The 23,841-nt window shown below is 46.1% G+C and overlaps 1 protein-coding gene across 9 annotated transcripts in view; it reads right to left on the bottom strand.

The window, feature by feature from the left end:
* Slc9a8 (solute carrier family 9 member A8) overlaps positions 1–23,534 on the bottom strand; it is a 57,853-nt gene extending 34,319 nt beyond the window's left edge. For 3 of the 9 annotated variants that reach the window (XM_017591797.3, XM_006235645.5, XM_063283887.1), the window contains exons 1-3: positions 16,027–16,155; positions 13,093–13,271; positions 4,212–4,292 (exon numbers count right to left, since the gene is read on the bottom strand). In XM_017591797.3, the coding sequence (XP_017447286.1) occupies positions 4,212–4,292; positions 13,093–13,271; positions 16,027–16,037 (271 nt within the window). In that variant the 5' untranslated portion in view covers positions 16,038–16,155. Of the gene's footprint in view, positions 1–4,211; positions 4,293–13,092; positions 13,272–14,268; positions 14,288–15,953; positions 15,973–16,008; positions 19,849–22,969 lie in introns of those variants that run through there. The other 6 variants (XM_063283885.1, XM_063283884.1, NM_001025281.2 and 3 more) reach the window with 6 other exon arrangements.
* Positions 23,535–23,841: the final 307 nt, after the last annotated feature.

The raw sequence follows: 23,841 nt of genomic DNA, 5'->3' as shown, positions 1-23,841 counted from the left end.
GTTAGTGTATGGAGCTCAGAGGACAACCCCATATGGAAGCAGGGGATCAAACTCAGGCTGAAGGCTTGTCAGCAAGCATCTTTACCCACCGAACCATCTTGCCAGCCCTGGGCTTTAAGAAATACAGACTGTTTTGTCTGTTCCATCACTGTTTCAAGTTCTGACCACTCTTCACATAAGAAACACTCTTATGTGCTCTCTCGGATGTGCTTTCTACCTATGTGTGCAGACACACCTTTTTTATCACTAGACAGGGACTTGGGCCACATCCGTGAAGAAATGGCCCAGTGGTTCTACCCCATCCTGAACCTGACGCCTGTGGTCTGGTACCAGAGGGGCCAGGCATCCTTACCGAGGCAACTGCAGCTGCAGGGCTGCTAAGCAGCCTGCCTGAGAGAAGCCAAAAAGGAAGCAACAGTGATGTGATGACCAGCGACTTGGGCTCAGAAGCCTCCATTATTTGTGGGTTTTTGGTTATGTGAGTCCAGAGGTTTGCAAGGCATTCCCCTATGGCCTGAGTCTGTTTAAAAGTGACTGACCTTTTAATGGAAAAAGTTTGGTATTGGTCTATATACTTTTAGCAGCGACCTGGAGGACCTGGTATTTAAAGTTATGGGATGATGTCACAGATGAGGCAGGCACAAGACAGAATGAGGCCTGTCATTGGATGAGAAAGAAAGATGGGCAGAAGAAAAGTTTGAAGGAAGAGAAGACAGAAATGGGAAGAGAAGAGAAGGCAGAGAAGCCGAGAGACAACATGGAGGCTGACGTTAAGATTCCCCGCTGTACCTGTACAGGTTGTTATGAATGCTCTTAAGGGATGGATGTGTACAGGGCTTTGTGTGTTTAGGTGGGCAATTATATCTTATCAACGGGATCAGAGGTCATTGTGTTGTGTGGTCTTTCTTGTAGTGATTTAAGTGTAAGAGAGTGTGCGGCTGCTAGGGACATAATTGGGATGTGTGCTTCTGGCAAGATATCTACCAGATATCTTGGGACACTGCGGTGCCGGATCTAGTGGGGGATAAAAGACAGCATTTTTATTTTTATATTTTTACAACATCATAAAGTCTATGGGAACAACTGTTTATTATTCCTGCAACAGATAGTGCTGCAGATTACTGTGGGCTGTCAGGTCAAGAAAACAGTAAAACCAAGACTCTGGCTTCCCATCTGCCCCCTTGGCCATGCTCAGTATTCTAGCTTCTGTCTCTGAGCCACGTAATTGCAAGATGGCTGCCCATGTTCCAGGCATCACATTCCCAATGGCAGCATCAAAAGAAGGAAAGGCTGACTTCTCTTGGTTCTATCAGGAAGGAAGGTTTTTGGAACCCCACAACCCCGGCATACTTCCTGTCAGTCCCACTGTCAATCACAGCACAGTGCATCTTTATGACAGCCAAGACCAAACACTATCTACCTGAGTACCCCTTCCTCACAGAAAGCAGCTTGATCAAAAGGAGCGTCCCAGAGGCCAGTGGGAATATAGCTTACTGGGGAGCGCACTGCCTGCCTAGTGCCTGGGAGGCCTTGGTCTCAGTCCTCAGCACCAGAAACCAAGTACAAGTTAGGGTTCTATTTCTGAGAAAAAAGGAAGAAAGGGCAGCTCATGTCTGCTGAGAGCCTGAGGGCCAGTGCTATCAGGGAGCCATACCCACCTACATTTAACAGTCTGTCTGTCTGTCTGTCCATCTGTCTAGATAACTATCTGCACATGCCCACAAGTAGGTACTGGACCCTCTGAAGTCACAGGCAGTACTGAGACCTGATATGAATTTGGGGACTAAACTACTGAGCCACGCTTCTTGTCCCTAATTTTCATATTTTTGAGATTCATTAAAAAAAAAAAATTTGTGGGGTTGGGGATTTAGCTCAGTGGTAGAGCGCTTGCCTAGGAAGCGCAAGGCCCTGGGTTCAGTCCCCAGCTCCGAAAAAAAGAACCAAAAAAAAAAAAAAAATGTGTGTGTGATATTATGCCTGCATGTATGTCTGCACACCACACGCACACGCACACGCACACGCATGCCTATCAGCTGAGGACATCTCCTAGAACAGAGTTACAGATGGTTGAAAGCTGCTATGTGTTTGCTGGAGTCCAGGCAGGCTGGGCAGGAGAGCAGCCAATGCTTTAACAGCTGGGCCTATTATTATTATTATTATTATTATTATTATTATTATTATTATTATTCCTCTTCTTCCTCTTACTCATTTTTCCTCCTCTTCTTCCTCTTCCTCCTCCTCTTCTTGACAGGGTAACCTTATATAGCCCTGTCCTGGAACTTACAACACTAATAAGACCTGAAGTTAACCTGCTCACCTGTCCAAGGCCCAGGTGACTTTCTGTAATGCTGGGAGTTGTAGTTCGTGGAAATTAACACCACCACAAGGGAAAGTGTGGTGGCCTTGTGAACTTGTCCTGAAGTCGCCCTACAAAATGGGTCTCATTGCCATTCAGATGGGAATTTCAGGGAATGGTCCTGACCAAAGCCCATCCTGGTCAGTATTTGATGGAAGTTTGCTTCAAATTTGGCTCAAAATTGCTGAACTGCTTTTTCTCTGGTGAATCTCAGGATTAACAGTACCAGGATAGCCTTGAACTTACATAGATCTGTCTGCCTCTGTCTCCTGAGTTCTTCTGGCCCAATATTTATTGTTCTTTTTTTTTTTACTTTATTTTTTAAAAGATTTATTTGATTGATTGATTTAATGTATGTAAGTACATCAGACATACCAGAAGAGGGCATCAGATCCCATTATAGATGTTTGTGAGCCACCATGTGGTTGCTGGGATTTGAATTCAAGACCTCTGGAAGAACAGTCAGTGCTCTTAACCACTGAGCCATCTCCCCAGCCCAACTTAATTTTTTATGTGAATGGGTGTTTTTGTCTTCAAGTGTGTCTGTGAGAGGCCAGAAGAGGACATCAGATCTGTTAGAACTGAGTAACAGAGGAGTAGAGCCACCATGTGGGTACTGGGAATTGAACCTGGATCTGACGAAAGCAGCCTGAACTGAACTGCTGAGATGTCTCTCCAGCCCCCAATATTTATTTTTAATAAATGGTAAAACTATCCACAAAGCTATAAATTCCCTGAAGCAGGTCTATAATTCTTTGAGAAGCCCTCTCTGGCAGATTACTTGTGTTGCAAGGAGGAAGTAGGAAGGAAAGCTTCAGAATGCTCTCCCACCTAGAGTTCAAAAAACTATCCCATTAGCTGAGGCCATTAGCATCTAAAGAACCTGCTAACCAGACAGACTCAGGGTTTCCTCTGTCCACAAGATCAACCAACCATGGCATCTGTTCCTTAAAGCACAGTGTCACCAGAGGATGATCGGGGGACTTAAATGAGATAGTAACAGGAAAGCCCTGAAGCCAGACACTCAGCATGACCATGAGGCCCAGGCAAGATACAGGAGGGTCTGGACAGGGCTGGTGAAGTTTCAATGCTCATTTCCATAGCCAACCTGAAGCACAGCTCTGCTGGGTGAGCACTCCCACAGCAAGGCAAGTTAGCTTACAAAGCCAGATAGAAAGGTAAGCGTTAGCCGCAAGGGGACAGACAGCGAAGGCCAAGCAGAAAGGACCTGAAGAGAGCCTTCAGCATCCCCCAACTGCAGCCTGCATCCACAGCATTCAAAGGGCTGGGTCCGCTGGTGAAAGCCTTTACCCGAGGACCTGGACCTGAAGGCCAGCCTTAACTACAGTGACTGTGAAAAACACCACCACCACCTCAAAACAGAACACTGCTACCTGGAAGGCAGAGGAAGGCTATGAGTTCCAGGCTAACCGACCAGGGGTGGGGGTGGGGGGCAGGGATAAGGATGGGGGAGGGAGGAAGGGAGGAAAAGAGGGAGGGAAGCAGGATCTGGTGCTATAGGAGCCATTTGCCACCTTACCGCTGTAAATCCAGGGCCCTTCTAGCTATGACAATGGCCTTATCAGCTAAATGCCAACCACCAGCCACCACCAAATTCAGAGGGGCTAGACACTGCCATGGCCTGGCAGGTCACTGTGGTCTGAGGGTGGTGAGAAGCAGGAGGCCAAAGAGCCTCTGGGTGATGGATGGACCGCTTTTGGCCTTGTGGTGAGCTACTGAAAGGAATTGGGAAGTTACCACATCTCTTACAGATATGGCACTGAGGTGGCCCCCAGAGAGACAGTTCCATTACGTACAGGTGAGATGTTCTGGAATGAACCCCAGTATCACTTACCTAGAGAAACAACAGCCACGCTCTCAGGCAGGAAGTGCAGTCGGTACCGAATCAGCAGGTGCACCAGGATGATGCAGATGGCTGTGAGAAGCACAGGTAGTTTAAAGAAAGCGAGCTCAGGGCAGTGCTTATCTCAAGGAAGTCAGGCTAATAAACAGTTGGCAAGCAAACACTGAACACTGGTCATATTTTTATTGTCTTTTTCCTTGTAGAGCCTGTGAGATGGTTCAGCAGGTAAAAGCACTTTCTGCTAAAGCTGACAACCAGAGTTCAAGTCTGACAACCAACACGTAGTTGGTAGAGACACTACTTCTGAGGGTTGTCTCTGACCTCTGGGTCTGCACTTGCCATGCACACATAGAAGTAATGAAAAAAGATTTTTATTTCATGTGTAAGTGCCTACATGTGTGTGTGCACCATATGAACGCAGTGGCCAGTGGAGGCCAGAAGAGGACGCTGAATCCCTAAACTGGAATCTGTAGGCCGCTGTGAGCAGCCCTGTGGGTTCTGATTCTTAACCACTGAGCCACCTCTTCAGCCCAACAAATGGGTTTAAGAACTTTTTTTGAGACAGGTTCTCACTATAACCAGGCTGGCTGCAAACTCTGAGATTTGCCTGCCTCTCCCTCCCGAGTGCTGAGACTAAAAGACGGCACCACTTAGAACTGTCACTGGGGCAGGCCACAGAAGGGACAGCTCTGGCGACAGTTCTCTCCATCCCTCTTCTCATGGGTTCTGGAGTCATGTCACCAGGCTCCTAGTGTTTCTCTGCTAAGCTGTGTGTACAGGCCCTCCAAGAGCACAATTAGTAAGCGATGGTGCTGACAGCCATTTCAACTGGCTCACACTTTCCTGATTATGAGAAATACCCTGCTTCCCCCCACCCTTCCCCCTGTCTCTGTCTGTCTGTCTCTCTCTCTTTTAAGCTGTGGTCTTAAGTAGCCCAAGTTGTTATACTTGTTTTGAATGGGAGTATGTATGGAAGGATGACCTTGAATTTCTCATTTTCCTGCCTCTACCTTCTCAGTGTTGAGATTATAGGTGCCCAGTTTATGCTGGACATTGAACCCAGGGCTTCATGTGTTAAGTAAGATCTCATCAACCTACCTTCCCTGTCTGAAAAATAAAACAAGCCTTTAAATAAATAAATAAATAAATAAATAAATAAATAAATCCACATGTACACAGGCACGAATATACGGACACAGTAATATAAACAGTAAAAGTTTCTGGGCCAAAACCCCCACTCTTATGTATTTGCATCATTCCAAATGTAAGCTCACAGTCCAGACACTAGTGTGTACAGCTCTCCAACACTGAGATCGCAATGCAGCTCACTACCACAGAACAGCTGAATGGCACCGGAAAGGTCTGTGTATGTGACTAAGGTTAGCCTGCTCTCACTTGATAGCCCTCAGGAGTCTTGAACTCATAGAAATTCTCCTGCTGCAGATTCTCAGGTATTGTGATTATATGAAGGTACCACCATACTCAGCTCTAAAAATAATCATTGAAAGAAAAACTGTTCAAATGGGGCATGAGAGACGGCTCAGAGGGAGAAGTGCTTGCTACATAAGTATGAGTTGAGCTCAGAGCCCAGCAGCCACATAAAAAGCTGAGCTGGCACATCCCTACAATCTCAGCACAGGGACGAGAAGACAGAGGACTCTGCGTTCCCACCAGCCGGGCTGTGTCACTCAACTCCAGGTTCCCTGAGAAACTCGTCTAAAAAATGAGGAGAGTTTTTAGACCCTGCTGCTAAGGGTGTAGTCTACCATGTCCAGACAGCACTCCTGAGCTTGGCACAAAATGAAGGACTCCCTTTCCTTAGCAGAGTTTCTTCTTCTTTGCCTGATCTGGGGAGCCTGACCCCCACATCTTCTACCCGAGGAATGTCAGAGTCCTTGGAGAAACCGCAGGTTTGCCCTCCCCTCTCCAGGTGAGACCCTGCTCAGCAAGCACCTGGGATACTTGGATGGCTTTTTGGTGCAAATGAGTCATTCCGGGGTTGGGGATTTAGCTCAGTGGTAGAGTGCTTGCCTAGCGAGTGCAAGGCCCTGGGTTTGGTCCCCAGCTCCAAAAAAAAAAAAAAAAAAAAAAAAAAAAAAAAAAAGAATCATTCCAGGTACATGAAGCTCCAGGCAATGACATCCACGTTCCCTGAAAATCCCTTTCCACTCTCCAAGATTCATAGACCTCTTGTCCATCCCAAATAAAGCATGTGTACACAAGCTGTTTCACGGAAGATTGTCTAGGAGAGCTGTAACACTAAAGTCCTTGGAGAAGCCTCCTGCCCCACACCTCACTGCCACACCTGGATCCTTCAGATCCTACCGGCTCAGACTCCTTTCCCATCCTGTATGTGTGTAGCTGTGCCCAGACACCACAAGCGAGGAAGCAGAACTGGGAACCTGGCTCCACCCCACGGTGTGCAGCATGTCTGAACACCCCTGAGGTTTGAGGAAACGGAACTCCTGGGAACCACAGGGAATAGTTGATAAAGGTAATTGTAATGAACCCCCATCCTTCACACGCATGTGCATATACATAGATATGCACATACTACACTCATAACCCATGCACACACACACAGAGAGAGAGAGAGAGAGAGAGAGAGAGAGAGAGAGAGATTGATTGTGAATCTGCAAAGCTGCTAAAAGGCCACCCTCAGAGTTTACACAGACAATTTTGATTTCTCCAATTCCATCAAAAAGCACCAGGTGGCTAAAGGTTAACAGCTGTCAATGCAGAAGTCCTGTCCTCTTTTCCCTCCATATTGTAAGCCTCCAATCTGTGATGGTGTTTCAATGTAAATATTTACTTCATTAGAAGATCCTGCATTCGGGGCTGAGGATTTAGCTCAGTGGTAGAGCGCTTACCTAGGAAGCGCAAGGCCCTGGGTTCGGTCCCCAGCTCCGAAAAAAAGAACCAAAAAAAAAAAAAGAAAAGAAGACCCTGCATTCAACACCAACCACAGATGTGACCACACACTCTTGCTAAGCTGGAAGTCAAGGAAACACAGAAGCTATAGCCCATGAGAGGAGGACGGAGCCTGCTGCTGCTGTGTGTACCAAGCTGGGCTCCTTTTAAGGTGTGTGTGTGTGTGTGTGTGTGTGTGTGTATGTACGTGTATGGTCTTTCTGTATGTGAACATGCATGGGGTGTACATGGAGGCCAGAAAAGGCATCAGATCCCCCTGGAGCTTGAGTCACAGGAGGCTGTGAGTGCCATGTGGATACTGGGAACTAAACTCAGATCTCTAGAAAAGCAGCAAGTGCTCTTAATTGATGAACTTTCTCCCCAAAGTATGTTTTAAAAAAAATTTTTTTTTAATTTTTTATTTATTTTATGAGTTAGGGGCTGGAGAGTTGGTTCAGCAGTTAAAAGCACTGGCTGCTCTCCCGAATGACCCAGGTTCAATTCTCAGAACTCACCTACAGCTCACAACTGTCTTTAATTATGGTTTTAGGGGAACTGACACCCTTACACATACATACATGCAGGCAGAACACCAATGTACATATAATAAAAAAAAATAAAGAAATCATTAAAAAAAAATCAAAGAGCTGGTAAGGTAGCTCAGCAGATAAGGTGTTTGCTGCCTGACGACCTACATCTGATCCCTAGAACCCACGTGGGAGAAGGACTCCTTCCTGCACTGTCCTCTGACTTACACAACTTGACAGTCATACTCTGCACACAAAATTACATAACTTCTTAAAAGATTAAGTTAAAACATTTACTGGGGAACTGAGGAAATGATTCTAGAAATAAGCACTTGCCATGCAAGCCTAAGGACCTAAGTTCAAATCCCCAGATCCCATGTAAGATCAGCAGCAATAGCACACACACCTGTAATTCTAATACTTCCCTGGAAAGATAGCAGCCAGGACAGAACACTTGCGACAGCAGGCCAGTGAGGCTGACACTGGCAGTGAACAACACAGACAGCAACAAAACAAGCTGAAAGGCAATGACTGACAACTAAGGCTGCCTCCTGACCTCCAGATGCACCACAGTGCAGCAGGCATGACCCTGCGATCCCAGACAAGAGCATGTAGGACTCCGGGTGTGACACAGTGAGGAGAACCCAGCCTGGCCAGCTAGCACAAGACCTGGTTCCACCACTGGTGGTTAATATTAGGTCCAAAAGAAACTCCAATCCCCCAAACTCCAAAAAGTCCAGTGAGCTCAACGTGGACTGAGGGGCATTTCCGGTGGTCAAACAGAAGCTAAGGAACTTGTGAACGTGGTTCCCACTGACCAAAAGGAGCCGTTTCCCTCACCTCTGGCAGAAGGGACTCATGGCTACCTGTGGTGCCTATCAACACAGCACAGCTCATGCTGGCCTCCAAGCTCCTCAGTGTGACAAGCGTCTGTTACATATTTTCCAGTACTCTCTCCAGCTCACTGGCTTCCCTGCCCTGAGCTATCTATCCGTCCTCCTTATACCCTGCTAGTCTCACCCATCTGGCCCCTTCCCTGCTACCCTCGCTCACAGACAGCCCCAACCATGTTCACACTTCTCTCTCCTTCCATTCTGGACTTTTCCAGATGCCTCTGGCTGTTCTCTCTCATATCTACAATTGAAACCTCCAAGTCACACCATGGAGCAGTCCTGTTCGTTTATACAGGGAGTTCGGAAGGTAAACACAGGGACTGTTATGGGCAAACAAGCCTTAGCTGGGTTTCTGTTTACTGGAAAAGCAGATCTCCCTAATCTGGCTTCCAGTCCGTCAGGAACGACCTTAATCCTCCAGGAACCTCCCTTAAGACCTTCCCTGAGGCCAACTATCTCAACTATCACCTAGCTCCCAGTCAACTGAAAGCCTCTATCAGTCCAGATCCCCACTTTGCTGTCATGCAAAATCCACTTGGTTTTCCACCATTTTGATCTTCTTTGTCCTCCCCCACCCGCAAAGGCTGTGGCAATAAACCTTTCTTCCGATGCAGCAGTCTAGTTCATTAAAGTTTCTCCCACCAGTTGGTTTATTTGGTGCTGAAGCCCAGGACTGAACCAGAGACTTTTAGATTACACCGCAGCTAACCCTTTCTCTCCTTGCTTCACGCTAGATGCTGCATGCTCTGTCTCTGTTCCTCTCGCTGCCTTTCTGGAGCCTGCTCTATGGAGGTCACCCAAGTACCTCAGGCCCTCTATGCCCTCCCGGGGACCCTCAGCCTCTCCCACCTCCTCAGTCTGTTTCTGAAGAACATCTTCTTCCTGCCCACGCACTGTCCCTTTGCTCCTGTCTGACTTTGTTAGAAAGGCTTGATTCTGGAGCGTGGATTTGCCCTCCCTCTGCAGACCCAAGCACACTTGTTTAAGTTCCCTACAAAGTCTCTGTCCTGGGTCAGGCTGGCCCCTGACTCTGACAGGAAGAAGGGAATCAAGACGGGGCTGCCCAGGAAAAGACACCATATGCTTAAAAACAGCTAAAAAGTAAACCACTCCCACTGAGGACTATTGCTGCCTGCCTCCGTCTTCTTCTTGGTTTTGTCTCCTGTCTCAAAAATGCACAGTATAGTCAATGTTTAGCTCTCTGAAGACCCCCCAAATATCTCTAAAACATATCTATATAATATATAATAGGTATATTTAATATATATTTTACTATATATAAACTTCCTGCATCTCATCAGGATTTATAAACTTATTAGCCATTGTGTTTAAAAGATCTGTAAAATCTTTTTAAATGTTTAAAACTTGTAACAGAAATGGTTGATAATAGTAAAAACATATATATATATATATATATATATGTAATCTTAATTTGCTACAGTAAGCAAATGGAGCTTGCTTCAAGTCTAGTTTAGGAAAGCAGATGTTTTTTAAAAATAAATAAATAGGTGTTGGGGATTTAGCTCAGCGGTAGAGCGCTTGCCTAGTGAGCGCAAGGCCCTGGGTTCAGTCCGCAGCTCCGAAAAAAAGAAAAGAAAAAATAAATAAATAAATAAGTAAGTAAAAGGGTGCAGGGCTGATGGGGTCGCTATGGATTGAACTGCAACCACATGGCTGGCAGCCATCTTCACTTTGGTTAAAGAGAAGTCAGACATGTGACCTCACCACCATCTTGTTTAAGGTGACCATGAGTATAAACCAACCAAGACAGCAACAATTAAACAACTAATCTTACTGGCCCTCTGTTACCACTGCGTCTTTTTCAGACTAATGGGGCAACATGAGGCCTCCAAGGCCGTTAGTTTTATTTTATTTTTTCTACATTAACGAGGCCAGCAGCAGCCTTCAGGATATTTTGGATCAGGGTGGATTTTGTATGATGATTTCTGCCATGAGAGTGAAAGTAGCAGATGAAGACAGAACTGTGAGCAAGGTCCACGGAGAAGAGGACTGAAAATGACCTACGTTTGATGATTAGTTTTTAAATTCCCCAAGTTATAAAAGTCACTCGAGTGCTGGCTAGTCTCAGGTCACCTTGACACACAAACTAGAGGTATCTGGAATGAGGGAGTCTCAGCTGAGAAGAGGCCTCCATCACTTCTGGCTGTATGGTGTTTCCCTCACTGTTACTCATGGAATAGAGCTCAGCCCATGGTGAGTGGTACCATCCCTGGGCTGGCGGTTCTGGCTTTCCTCAGGAGCCTATGAAACAGTTTTCAGTTCCCAGAAGGAGTTATTTCCCTTGCCTCTGGCAGAAGGGACACATGGCGCTCCACTGACGTACACCTAAGGTTTTCTGGTTTTCTATCGCAGTCCAGGCCTTCCTTCTGGCCCTTCCTTCCCTGCAGGTACTCCTCCACTCCCTTTCCTCTCTGGCAGATAGCCTAGCCGTCCAGACCTCTGCTCTGGGCTCCTGCAGATGTCCTAAGGGAGCAGCCACGTCAGCGGTTTCTTTACTAAACCCTCATACACAGGGTCCAAGACCCCATGGTAAGCCAAATTCAAGTTACACACACTGAAGGAAAACTATATCCTCGTGTTTTTATTGGCAAGTTGAATGGCTTTGTTTAATTTTTAAGTGGGGATGGGGAGTATGTGCCATGGCAGGCAAGTGGAGGCCAGAAGACTGGGTCTTTCCTTCCTCTCTGTGGGTCCCGGGGATTGAACTCAGATCGTAAGGCTTGGCGGCAAGTGCCTTTGCCTACTGAGCCTTTCTACTGGCCTCTGGCTCAGGTCTCTGAGAGAAGAGTTGCACTTTGTCGCCAAGGCTGGCTGCCTGCCCTGGTCTCTCTAATGATGGATGGTGTCATAGGCCTGGGGCTTTCCTGCCCACTATAAAACCAGCTTTTCATTTACTCCTGGGAAGAAAAATAAAAGTAGAAAAGCAACAGCCACATTGTTTGAAGGTGTGGAACTCACTAAACAGACAGGGTTTGTGCCTTTGTGCCAGACAGGGTTAACTGTCCTGATTCACTGTTCCCTGTGGAGTGGGAGCTCAGCAAGGGTTAAATGAAAGATTAAGGTGAAGCCTTCCTCCTGAGCCAAGGGACATGCTGAACTGCTGTCAAGATCTCATAGCACCAGGGTACAACTCCATTGTCCTTACTCACAGAATGAAAGCAAGGGGGTGTGTGCTGCATGGGCACGCCTGTCAGCCTCTGGCAGAGCCACCAGACAGCACGCTAACATTTAGTCAACACCCTCAAAGAAAACCTCAAACATTAAAGAAATGTAAACCTGATAAAGACCTAGTGTTCTAGGGCTGTAACAAAAGACAGGTATGGTGGCATCAGCCTACCCTCCTGAGCCAACATGGGAAGGAGAGGCCGACCTGACTACAAAGTGAGACCGTCTCAGAAAAACAAAAGATCAGTCAATTAACCAACCAGTCATCACTATGGTGTTCAACTCTTTGACCATTTACTCTAGCCTGAATATAAATGTGACTAAAACAATTTTTATTGTCTTCAAAAGCTAATTCTGACAGACATCAGAGAGATACTCAAACAGGCCATGATGGTACACTCCTGCCGTCTAAGCAATGGGAAGACAGAGGCAAGAGAATCAAAATTCAACCCTAACCCTAACCCTAACCCTACCAAGACTGAGGCCAGTCTGGGCTACAAGAGACATTGTCTCAAGAAAGGAAATACTCAAAACCCAGTTCTGCCTTCTGCTCTCCTAGAAAGATGACTCTGGTATTACCAAAGAAAAGCAGGTAGTAAATAAGGCCAGGGTGGCAGTACCTGCTCAGAATCCCAGCACACTGGAGGCTAACTGCTACTTAATGAGTTCAGAGCCAGCCTGAGCATCCTAAGACCTTGTCTCAACTGCAGACCAGTAAATGTGGTAGCTTTTACTGTCCGATGAAGCACAGACTTCAGACACATACAAAAAGCTTTTTACCCTTAGATAACCTGAAGTGATTATGTGGCTTCAGCTGCATTTTAAAAACTGTGTGTATAGGTAGATGCTTGTGAAGGCCTGGAGCTCACTGATCCAGAAGACTGACTGGTCACTGGATCCACAGGATCTTCCTGCCGCTGCCAACCCAGCAATGGGATTATGAGACAGCACACCCTCTAAAAGCTCTTTCTTAGCCAGGCGGTAGTGGTACACAGCTTTAATCCCAGGAAATGGGAGGCAGAGGCAGGTGGATCTCTGTGAGTTTAAGACCAGCCTGGTCTACAGAGTGAGTTCCATGCCTATCAGGGCTGAACTTAAGAGAAATGCTGTCTTTAAAAAAAAAAAAATTTCTTCTTTTAAAAGCTAAAAAGAAGGGGTTGGGGATTTAGCTCAGTGGTAGAGCGCTTGCCTAGGAAGCGCAAGGCCCTGGGTTTGGTCCCCAGCTCCGAAAAAAAGAACCAAAAAAAAAAAAAAAAAAAGCTAAAAAGCTAAGACATTGCTTTGTGGAACTGCTAGGCCTGACTTCAGGAAGCAAAGGAAGCTTTAATGTGTTACAGACACCTCTGGCTTATTCACCTAGGACGAGAAGGCTGAAGAAAATGGTCATGCCACTTGACTGCTCCTCCTGCTGGGCCTGCTCTCCTGTCTGCACCGGAAGAATAGGCTTGGCTGGTGTTGGCAGCACCAGCTTCGTGGTGACACCCAAAGTGGTGTGAAGGGTGAAGTTGAAGCTCTCATGGGTCGTGTTGGAGAACCTGTTGGAGATATACAAGTAGCATTCAGATAAAGAGGGTCAAGGAATCAAACACTTGACTGAAAGACAATTCTGCAAAGCTCTCATGGTGTAAACAGCAGACAGGCCTTGAAGAGGTATTCCTCCCTACACAATACACCAGTGACTTCTATCATCTGTGACTGTGGCCATCCATCCAGAGGTCAGGAAGAAAGGGGTCAGGACTATGGAGAAAGAGTTATAAAGGGTAGAGGGATGCAACTCAGCTGGTAGTACCTGTAAGAAGCCCTGGGTTTGATCTTCTATATTGTATAAACCAGTTGTGTGGCTCAGGCCTAGAATCCCAGCACCCAGGAGGAAGAGGAGAAGGATCAAGAGTCCAAGGGCGGGGTTGGGGATTTAGCTCAGTGGTAGAGCGCTTGGCCATGGGTTCGGTCCCCAGCTCCGAAAAATAGAAAAAAAAAAAGAGTCCGAGGGCATTTTCCACTCTGACACCAGCTTGGGCTACATGTTAGCATAAGCTAACAGAACAAAAACATAAAGCCTGAGGTTATGTACAGTTGGTTAGGCAAGAGGATCACAAATTCAAAGCTTGCAGGGCCTAGTGAGTTAAATGCCAGCCTAGGTCTAACTTAGTGGCCCTGACTCAAATATAAAGTAAAAGAGGTGGGCACAGTGGCACATGCCTTAATCCCAACAAGTTTGCAGCCTATCAATGTAGAGCTCCAGAGCTGCACAGAGAAACCTTGTCTCGCATAAAAGAACGAATAGAGCACCTGCCTAGCACTCAGCAGACTCTAGAGGTAATTGCCAATAGGTCCCTTTTCCCCACCAAAAACAACAAAAAGAGAAAGGCAGGGGTAGTAGTGGTGGTGCATCTCTTTAGCCCCAGTACTCAGAAAACAAAGGCAGGCAGATCTCTTTGAGCTGGAGGCCAGCAGAGCAAGTTCCAGGACAGACAGTTCTACACAGAAAAACCTTGCCTGGGTTGAGGGGAGAAGGATGCTGTGTGTCCATACCTGTAATACCTGAATTTGGGAGACAGATGCAGGAAAGCTAAGAGTTCAAGACCAAGGCCCCCCGGGCCTACATAGTGATGCACAGTGAGTTCAAGAGCAGTTTTGTGGGCTACATGAGCCTGTCTGGAAAGAAAACAACAAGGGCTGGAGAGATGACTCAGTGGTTAAGAGCTCTGACTGCTCTTCCAGAGGTTCAATTCCCAGCAACCACATAGTGGCTCACAACCATCTGTAATGGGATCTGATGCCCTCTTCTGGTGTGTCTGAAGACAGCTACAGTGTACTCATACACATAAAATAAATAAATCTTAAAAAAAAAAAACAAAAGAAAGAAAACAAAACAAAAGCAAATTCCTAGGGTAGAACTGGAGTCTCTCCACAATTTTCTTGAATTTTGGATGTAGTGTGAGTGTGTTTGACTAAACTATGGATTGAACTCAGGACCTTAGGCATGGCGGGCAAAGGCGAGAGCAGTCAGATTCCAGCCCTACTGGGATTACGTCCATAAACTGAAGTAGTCAGCTGAATCTACCCAGTTATACCCAGAATGCCCTAACCTACCCTACCAAACCCTTCCTGAGTCTCAAAAGGCCAGGTTGCTGCTCTGGGACACACACACTTCCGTCCTTGTTGTCAAGGTGAGGTCTGTAAACTAGGATAGTAGTGACAGGGTTGTGACCATCGAGCATTGCTTCTCTCCAGACTACAGACCAGACCACCACCTTACGAGCCCATAATCTGACCAAGCTGCAAACCCACACCTCAAACCATTTGGCTCTATATTAACCTTTGTCTTGTACTGCTGAGGCCTACCTTAGTGTCTGTGACAGCACGGGTACATAACAAAGGAGTTAATACTTGGTACCTGAGTGGCCAAGTGCTACCTGAAGTGCTCCCGGTAAAAGTTCAGCATCAGTTATGGGGTTCCTTGTTCATTTTCTGGGACTCATTTCAAAGAGAGAATTTGTATAACAGTAGCACATCTCCAAAAAGACCTGGAGTGAACCTCATTTTGTCAGTTGCTCTGGACACTGTACACCACTTGCCACTCTGAAGTACTCACTCTTTCCCTTCTCTTTCCTGGCAGTACTAGGGACTGAACTGGGGACCCTGCGCTACAGCCCAGCATCAGCCCCTTCTTGGTTCGGATCTTTTTTAACAGGTCACCTTCCCCATCTCTCCTATAAGGTTTCAAGTTTCCGACCAGAAGACGTCTTTTTACCCCCTAGGGTGGACTTCTTGTCCCTCATGCTATTCCATTTCCTTCCAAACATTTGGCAGGGTCTGAAAACGCCCTGTCTACACAGTCTCCTACTAGAGCATCATGGCGGCTCCCTGTGGGCGGCTCCTGATTCCCAAGGCCGAGAGAAACGGTCTACCAGTAGTTAATGAATGAAAGAAACCTGCTAGGGACAGACAAAAACAATTGGAGGTTGCTGATGGTTACGGGGGATGCCAGTGGCTGATTGTGGCAATGGGAGAACTTCCGTGAGAAAGAGCAGGAGGCTGGAAATCCTCAGATAACCGGAAACTGAAAGAGGGAATGACGTTCGTGGCTTCCAGGCTACGTATACTACAGGCCTGTGCGTGGTGATCGATATCAGACCTCCGGGAGGCCGCAGGACCCGAGACCTCATCCCGCCCCGCCCTGCCAACCCCAGCTCCGTGGGCCCGCGCCACTCCACCCGGGCGTCCAAGGCCCGCTGTCGCCCGCCGGCCCGGCCCTGCCGCCTCCGCTACCCGAAGCAGCGAACTCACTCCTCCGCCATCTTCACCCCAGTCCTGCGAGCTTCGGAGACTATAGAGTTCGGCGCCGCAGGGCTAGCTGGGCCTGCGGCTGCTTCCGGTTTCCGCTGCGGGCAGGGGCGGGGCTTGGCCTCCCGGGGTGGCCCTCTGCCCCGTCCTTTTGGTGGCTGGAGAATTGGATGACTTCGGGGACTTTCTGTAGGCTTTTTCCGGCCAGGCCAGGCGACGATCTGCCCTCAGGACAGTACGACTTTTTCCGGTCCCTGGCAAGGATTTGGGGGAAACTTTTGAGATCCTGGTGACTCAGCTGTGATTGGAAAGCGGTCCTTACCGCGTGGAAATCACGGGGGTAAAAATGGGGGGAAGAGGTGTCTGGGCGTCCAGGGAGGCTGTGCGGAGGGAGTCTGGAGGCATTCGAGTCAGCTTCAGTTTTCCCAGCTTTGGGAAGAGTAGGCAGAGGGCAAACGCTAGACAGTGTACTCCTAGTATAAACGTTGAGAACTAGGAATACAGAGGTTTACCAGTTGGTGTGTTATATGTGAAAATGAGATCCAGGACAACTTGAGTTCATTCTCGCCTTACACTGTGTGGATCCTTGGCATTGAACTCTGGTAGTAAAGATTGGCGGCACCGCCTTTAATCATTGAGCTATCTTGGCACCCCAACAGATTCTTTTTAACCTGTATGTGGCGATTACACTAGGAAGTCCGAGGTTATCAGATGTCTTCCTTATTCATGCTCCACTTTAATTTATGAGACACAGAACCTGAAACTGGGGACATGCCATAGTGGCTAGCCAACAACTTCCAGGGATACTCCCTTCTCAGTCTCCCTATCCCTACGGTTACAGATGCCAGCAGCCATCCCTGGCTTTTATGTGGATAATGGGAATACTAACTGAGGTCCTGGGCTTTCAACACTTGAACAGTCTTTACTATTACTTAAAACTGGCCTGAAACTGCTGAGGTCTTCATGGAACTTTCTGGGTGTGCTCCGGGGCCCCTCAACCCTAGGTAGTTCTTTCCCCCTTTAATAAAGCTTAAAAGATAGTAATAAATGATTGCTCTGTCACTTTCCCAGAAAATGATCCTTCTCTCTCAGCATCTTGAGTAGTTGGGACTAGAGGGTGAGAGATACCCCGCTCCATCCCCATTCAGGTATCTGTCTACTTCTGTTCAGGGATGGAACTAAGAGCAACACATGGAAGGCAGGTATCCTTCTGCTGAGCTAACATGCCCAAATTCTCTATAGAGACCTATTGTATGCTGAGATGTACTTTGTGGGGTTGAGGCTATACAAAGGAACAAGGAAAGCCTGCTATTAAGGCAAGATAAAATTAAATGAACCAGGGTTGGGGATTTAGCTCAGTGATAGAGCGCTTGCCTAGCGAGCGCAAGTGTCGCGCCCACCTCGTCCGGCAAGGAAGACGCAACACGGTTGGATTCTTCTCAACAGCCTTTACTGCAGGACACCTTCTTTGTTGATACAGGGAGGCGGCGGCAGCCAGCCCTAAGTGTTACAGCTCCAAGTGTTACAGCTCCAAGTGTTACAGCTTTAAGTGTTACCGCGCCGTGCTAATCTTCTTTCAGGGATTGGTGGGGCACGAGTCACCCCACTGCATCCCAGCTACTTGTCCTCCAGAGATTGGCGAGGCATGAACTCCCATTTAGCATAGTACCGCCCCAGCCAGACTGACGTCAGGTGCAAAACTCCACGCATGCTCAGTACTGTTGTTAGGAGGGCGCCAGATTCACCTCATTATCATACAGCTGTCGCACCGCTCCCTACATCTCCCCCTTTTTTGTTTAATAAAATGACTGGTCTAGATCTGGGTGTCACGTCAATCTTGTCATTGCTCCTGTCTTAGGTCGTTCCTGACGATGACTTGGCCTTACCCATCGTTGGGTCACCCTATCGCCACCGGGCCCCGTGTCTTAGGTTGGTCCGAGCTCGAGGAAAGTTGCCCGTCCCTGGATACAATGACCCCACATGACTGTGACAAAAATGATCTAGGGCGAACTCTTAATCTTTCAAAGAGGCCAGCCATACATTGGGAGAAGCACCATTGTCAATGGCAGTCATAGCCTGGTAAACAACCGCTTTGTGTCTGGCATGTTCTCTTTTTAAACGGCCAATAAGCCAGAGACATACTCCGCATCCCAGGAGGACAATAGCTCCCCAGGCAAACATGCCCGCCCACTCCTTAAAAAAGGAGAAAGCATTGGTAATCCATGAGGTAAAGTCTTCAATTGTGATGGGGTCCAGCCTAGTGCTGTTGAGGACAGCAATCTGCATCAGCAATTGTCTGGATAGTTGCTCTGCTTTCATGGACCAGTTTCCTTTCAGATAATTTGAGATTTCTTTGCTCTGTTGAGAATGTTGAGAAAAGTTGGCTTGCAAAGGAGTAATGCATAAACCTCTTAGGGAGGAAACGCAAGACAGCTGTGTCATATGATACAGTGCTTCAATTTGTTCTTGAACTAAATCTATCCTTTGATTGGCTAATAGAAGGCCAGATGCCAAATGAGTATTAAATTCTTCTTGTATCTCTAGCGCCATTGCAGTTCTTTCTACAATCTGATTGACAGTCTCAGCCGTCTGTATTTGATTGGTCATAGCAATTGCAGCTGTGGTAGCTGCGGCAGCAGACAGCACGATGGCTGAAATTATGACTGCCGTAATTCCAAAATCTCTTTTGGTTCACAGCAAATTAAGAATAGGAAAACTATCTGGGTTTGCCTCTACTGGGATTGGCACAAAGGAGGGAATCTTGACCATTACTGCGGTGTCATTGTTGCCATCTCAGCATTCAGCTAAATAGCAGACTACATCAGAGCTATTACAATTTAAAACACCATTGTTGACATTAGTGCTTATCAGAAAGAAAAAGGTGATCTAACACATACTGAAGTACTAGTGGCAGTATTATGTTCCAAGAGGTTATTATATTGAATATTGGTCAACCTGGTATCATTTTTTCTGGTAGCCGAAACATTATACAGCGTGAAGTTCTCACCCATCAACCTAGCAAAGGGGGTCAGGGATGTATATGCCCCTTGCTCATTGGACAGCACCCATTGAAACCAAGGCCAGAGATTATGCTTGCCAGTCTTATTCTCCCCCCAGTCATACTGTACATGGCCAAGAGGAGGGGAAAATTCAAATCCCGGTAGGAATTGTTTTGTTCTATGGAATGGACTCTGACATGGGGTAAAATTAGGTGGAAACTCTTGATGCAGGGGGCAAGCGGGTAAGACTCTACGACGGGTAGAGCTATTCTGTGCATAGTTACCTTGCCCTGGGCGTGATGGAACACTACAATTATGCATCACAATTAGTGTTGTAATGTTCAGATCAGCAGAACTATCGACTGACATGTCCTCGCTCTGTGAAGAGACTCCCTGGGCAATTTGACTCAAAGCAGCCAGGATGATCCCGGTGTTCATTGTGCTATCACTTATAGGATTCAACCAATTAGCTAACGTGGCTCTACGCAACCAAATACAGGGCAGGGAAGAGTCTTTAATGGTAAAACATAAGGTATGCAACAGAGAAACGTTAGTGGCGGCATACCGTTGGGGCATTTCTCCAGTTGGCACTATACAAGGAACATCACGCAAACAGGAGGTAGAGAAAAAGTTTGGTAAAACAGTAGAATTGCTATGGACTGGCATGGGTACTGGCCAGGATCTGGCAATAGCCCACAGGGTGATCGAATTAACCTGTATTATCATTCCCAGTAGCAATAGTAGGGTTCGTAGTCTCATCTTCAGGAAGAGCAGAAGGCAATTTTCGAGTCAAGCGCTCAGGTACCCAAATTGGATTTTCTTGATTCTGCGGAAAAACACAAATTGCTCCCCTAGATCTCGAAATCACGGGATCTGGGCCACGCCATTCATCAGTTAAGACATCCTTCCACTTTACTTCTACATTAGTTATAGGTGTAGTAGCAGCATGGCGATCCGCAGCAGAGCGGCCATGCGCATCCAAAACTAAGAAATTTAGAGTAAAAAGAGCTAAAGAAAGTTGTTCTTTTGGTGTTCAGCTGCTGGCAATTCCCTCTTTTTGTTTTTTTATCAGCTCTTTTAAGGTACGATGTACTCTTTCCACAATTCTTTGACCTTGGGGATTGTATGGCAATCCTGTAGTATGTTTGACCTGCATTGTCTGGCAAAATGTCTGAAAGGACTTTGCAGTGTAGGCAGGCCCGTTGTCCGTCTTGAGACTATCAGGCTTTCCCCAGGCTGCCCATGCCTCTAAGCAATGGCTAATGGCATTACGAGCCTTTTCACCAGTCATCAGAGTAGCATGTATAATACCAGAACATGTATCAACAGAAACATGAGCATATTTTAAATTTCCAAATTGAGATATGTGTGTGACATCCATCTGCCAAAGTTTTAGCGGGATCAGACCACGAGGGTTAATCCCTACATGAGGAGGGTGGTGAAATTGAACACAATTCTGGCAACTTAACACCACATCACGAGCTGCAGCTCTAGAGATTTTAAATTTTTGTTGAAGAGTAAAGGCAGGTACATGAAACTTTTGATGAAATTCTCTAGCGAGATCAACCGGAGCAGCATGAAAAATAAACTCTCTACGAGTACTAGCATCCACCAGGGCGTTATTACTGGTCATGGGACCAGGCAAATTAGTATGGGCTCGAATATGTTGTATGAAAAATTTATTTTTTCTGGCCCAAATCAAATTTTGTAATTCTAAAAGAATTTGACATACAGTACTAGTCGACCGAATTGGCCCTGCAATTTCAAGTGAGCGCACCGCATTAACCACATAAGCAGAGTCAGAAATTAAATTAAAAGAATCATGAAATCTTTTGAAAACTTCCAATACAATTTTACATTCTGTAATTTGGGGGGTACCTGGACTATATTGAATTAATACTGGTTCTTGAGAATCAACCATATAGGCACCTACACCTGTTTTGGAGCCATCTGTATAAATATCTAACGCTCCAGACAAAGGCTCTGAGGCAGTGATCTTAGGAAAGATCACTGGATGTTCAGTAAAAAATTGTAGCAAAGGATCCTTAGGATAATGATTGTCAAACTCTCCATCAAAACTACAGCGCAATATGGCCCAATCATCTATCAATGCACACAATGTTTCTACCTGAGTGGTTGTATATGGTATAATAATTTTCTTTGGTGAAATACCAAAATGCTGAATGCAAGATTTAACGCCTAATATAGCTAGCTGTGCAACAGCAGAAGGGTAATATTCAAGGGTTTTATTAGGAGAAATATGGGGATAAATCCAAAGAAGTGGACCTTGTTGCCATAATACTCCTGTAGGTTGACAAAAAGTTCTCAGTATACACAAAAGCAGATCTTCCTCTTCCTTGTACCTTTTTAGTATTGCCTTTTCTAGTCTTTCTTCTACTTTCCTCAAGGATAATCGTGCTTCCTTGGTTAAAACACGGGGTGAAGTAAGCTGAAAATCCCCTTTCAGGATCTCATAAAGTGGTTGTAAATCTACATTGGGCATATTAATATAGGGTCGAATCCTAGTAATTTTTGAAAGTCATTTAATGTTTTTAAATGGTAATTCAATTTTTTGAGGAGAAATGCTATGAGAAGTGATTTTAGTTCCTAAATATTCTCCCATTTGGCCCATTTGAACCTTTTCAGGTGCTATGAACAATTGATTGTTTTCAAGCACCTTAACCACTTTTGTATAGGCCGCTTCTAGGGCGGCTAGTATAAACATTTAGCCAGCCCCCTGGGGAGCTTGCCCAGCCAACTTAGGCTTCTAGCTACAGATGTAGGCTCCAAAAGCCAATTGAAACTTTTTATTTATTTGTTCCTTTCTTGAAAGGAGTTAAAGCTACATCAATGGGTGAATCAACCAGCATTTAAAGTTTTAACCATTTTTTTTCTTTTAAACATGAAACACAAAACATTCAAGCAACGAGAAGCAAAACCCAGACATAAATTGACATACATCCACAGCTTGGTGCACCAAGGACAGACAATAGACACAGAGGAAAAGAACTAGATGGTGTTCCACCAAAGGAACCTAGACATCCTACCTAAAGAACCCAGAACCAGAAACAAGCACTTCTCCAATAGGAGCCAGCAAGGAGGCAAGACGTCTCCCACCTCCTTCTGTTCCCAGGAGAGCTTCAAAAAACTTAAGCTCATTTCCTTCTTTTGCCAAAGCATCTGTGGAGAGTTCGGGAGGACTGTTTTTCTCAACCCCATTCTCTCTCTTGCCTAGGGTGTATATTGTCTCTAGTCAGGGTCCAAAGACTAAAAGCATCTATGAGAATCGACTTTGCTTCTCTAGATTTTAACATAACTCTAAAAGAACACATTACCATTATTACCTTGTCCCCTTTTGACCACTACCATTACCCCAAGTCTTTATCTTTGCACATGCTTTAAATTTCTGTGATACTTCTGAATTCTGCTTACTGGGGCCTTTAAAATCTGTATCCACCACCTGAGTTCCCATTCTAGGGGTCAATATGAGTCTGGTGGTGGAACTGAGGTGGAGTCTTGTGCTTCTTTTTGTTGCTCTGCGGGAGGCCCGGGACCCGATGGTTCTACCTTTACTTTCACTTTCTCTAAGCTGTCAGTGATGCTTTCTAGATTGTCTGACATTTCTAAGGTCAAGGCTTTTAAAGAATATATCTTTTTTGTTTCCTGGTCCTGATTATCCTCTTTTTTCATCTCTGCCTTATCTCTGTTCCTTTTATCTCCTTTTCTTTTCTTTTTTTCTTTCAAGACCTTTACTCCCTCTGACATACTTTCTTGTTGCTCTGCAAGGACCCTCTGACCTGTCCTAACTGCTCTAACCGCTTCCCACACAAAGAAAAAAAATAAACAAAATTACAAGCCTTACCCACAAAGGATCCATTGGAAACAACATTGCTGCAGACTGCAGACCTTTTAGCCTCTAAACCAAGGCTTCCATCGTCTCTGCTCACCTCCAGAGAACTTTATCGTCCCTTACCGGGAACTTTTCCGACGTCGCTCGTCCTGAAGCTGAAGAGTTCTGAGATCCACGAGGATGTCCTCGTCCCCGTCCCCGTACGGGCCACCACTTTGTCGCGCCCACCTCGTCCGGCAAGGAAGACGCAACACGGTTGGATTCTTCTCAACAGCCTTTACTGCAGGACACCTTCTTTGTTGATACAGGGAGGCGGCGGCAGCCAGCCCTAAGTGTTACAGCTCCAAGTGTTACAGCTCCAAGTGTTACAGCTTTAAGTGTTACCGCGCCGAGCGGCAAAGCCGCTCGGCTTATATACACAACAGTATGCTAATCTTCTTTCAGGGATTGGTGGGGCACGAGTCACCCCACTGCATCCCAGCTACTTGTCCTCCAGAGATTGGCGAGGCATGAACTCCCATTTAGCATAGTACCGCCCCAGCCAGACTGACGTCAGGTGCAAAACTCCACGCATGCTCAGTACTGTTGTTAGGAGGGCGCCAGATTCACCTCATTATCATACAGCTGTCGCACCGCTCCCTACACGCAAGGCCCTGGGTTCGGTCCCCAGCTCCGAAAAAAAGAACCCAAAATAAATAAACAAACAAACAAACCAGGGAAACCTCATACTAGTTGAGAACAAGAATTAATTAGTTAGTTAATTAACATTTACTATTATTATTATTATTATTATTATTATTATTATTATTATTATTATTCCACACAGGAAAGACCACTTTCCAAACATTAAAAAATTAATGTTTGCCAAGAAGGCTGCCCACATAAAGCAATTTTTATATATGAGTGTTAAAGTAGGATTGCTGAGATTATACTGGGTGCAGCCTAACAGCTCTCGCTTAATTCCTGTGA

Source organism: Rattus norvegicus, chromosome 3, assembly GCF_036323735.1.
Source record: "Rattus norvegicus strain BN/NHsdMcwi chromosome 3, GRCr8, whole genome shotgun sequence".
In the NCBI taxonomy this organism is placed as follows: domain Eukaryota; kingdom Metazoa; phylum Chordata; class Mammalia; order Rodentia; family Muridae; genus Rattus; species Rattus norvegicus.
Note: the sequence above shows the minus strand (reverse complement) of the source record. Positions and strands in the feature narration are given on the sequence as shown.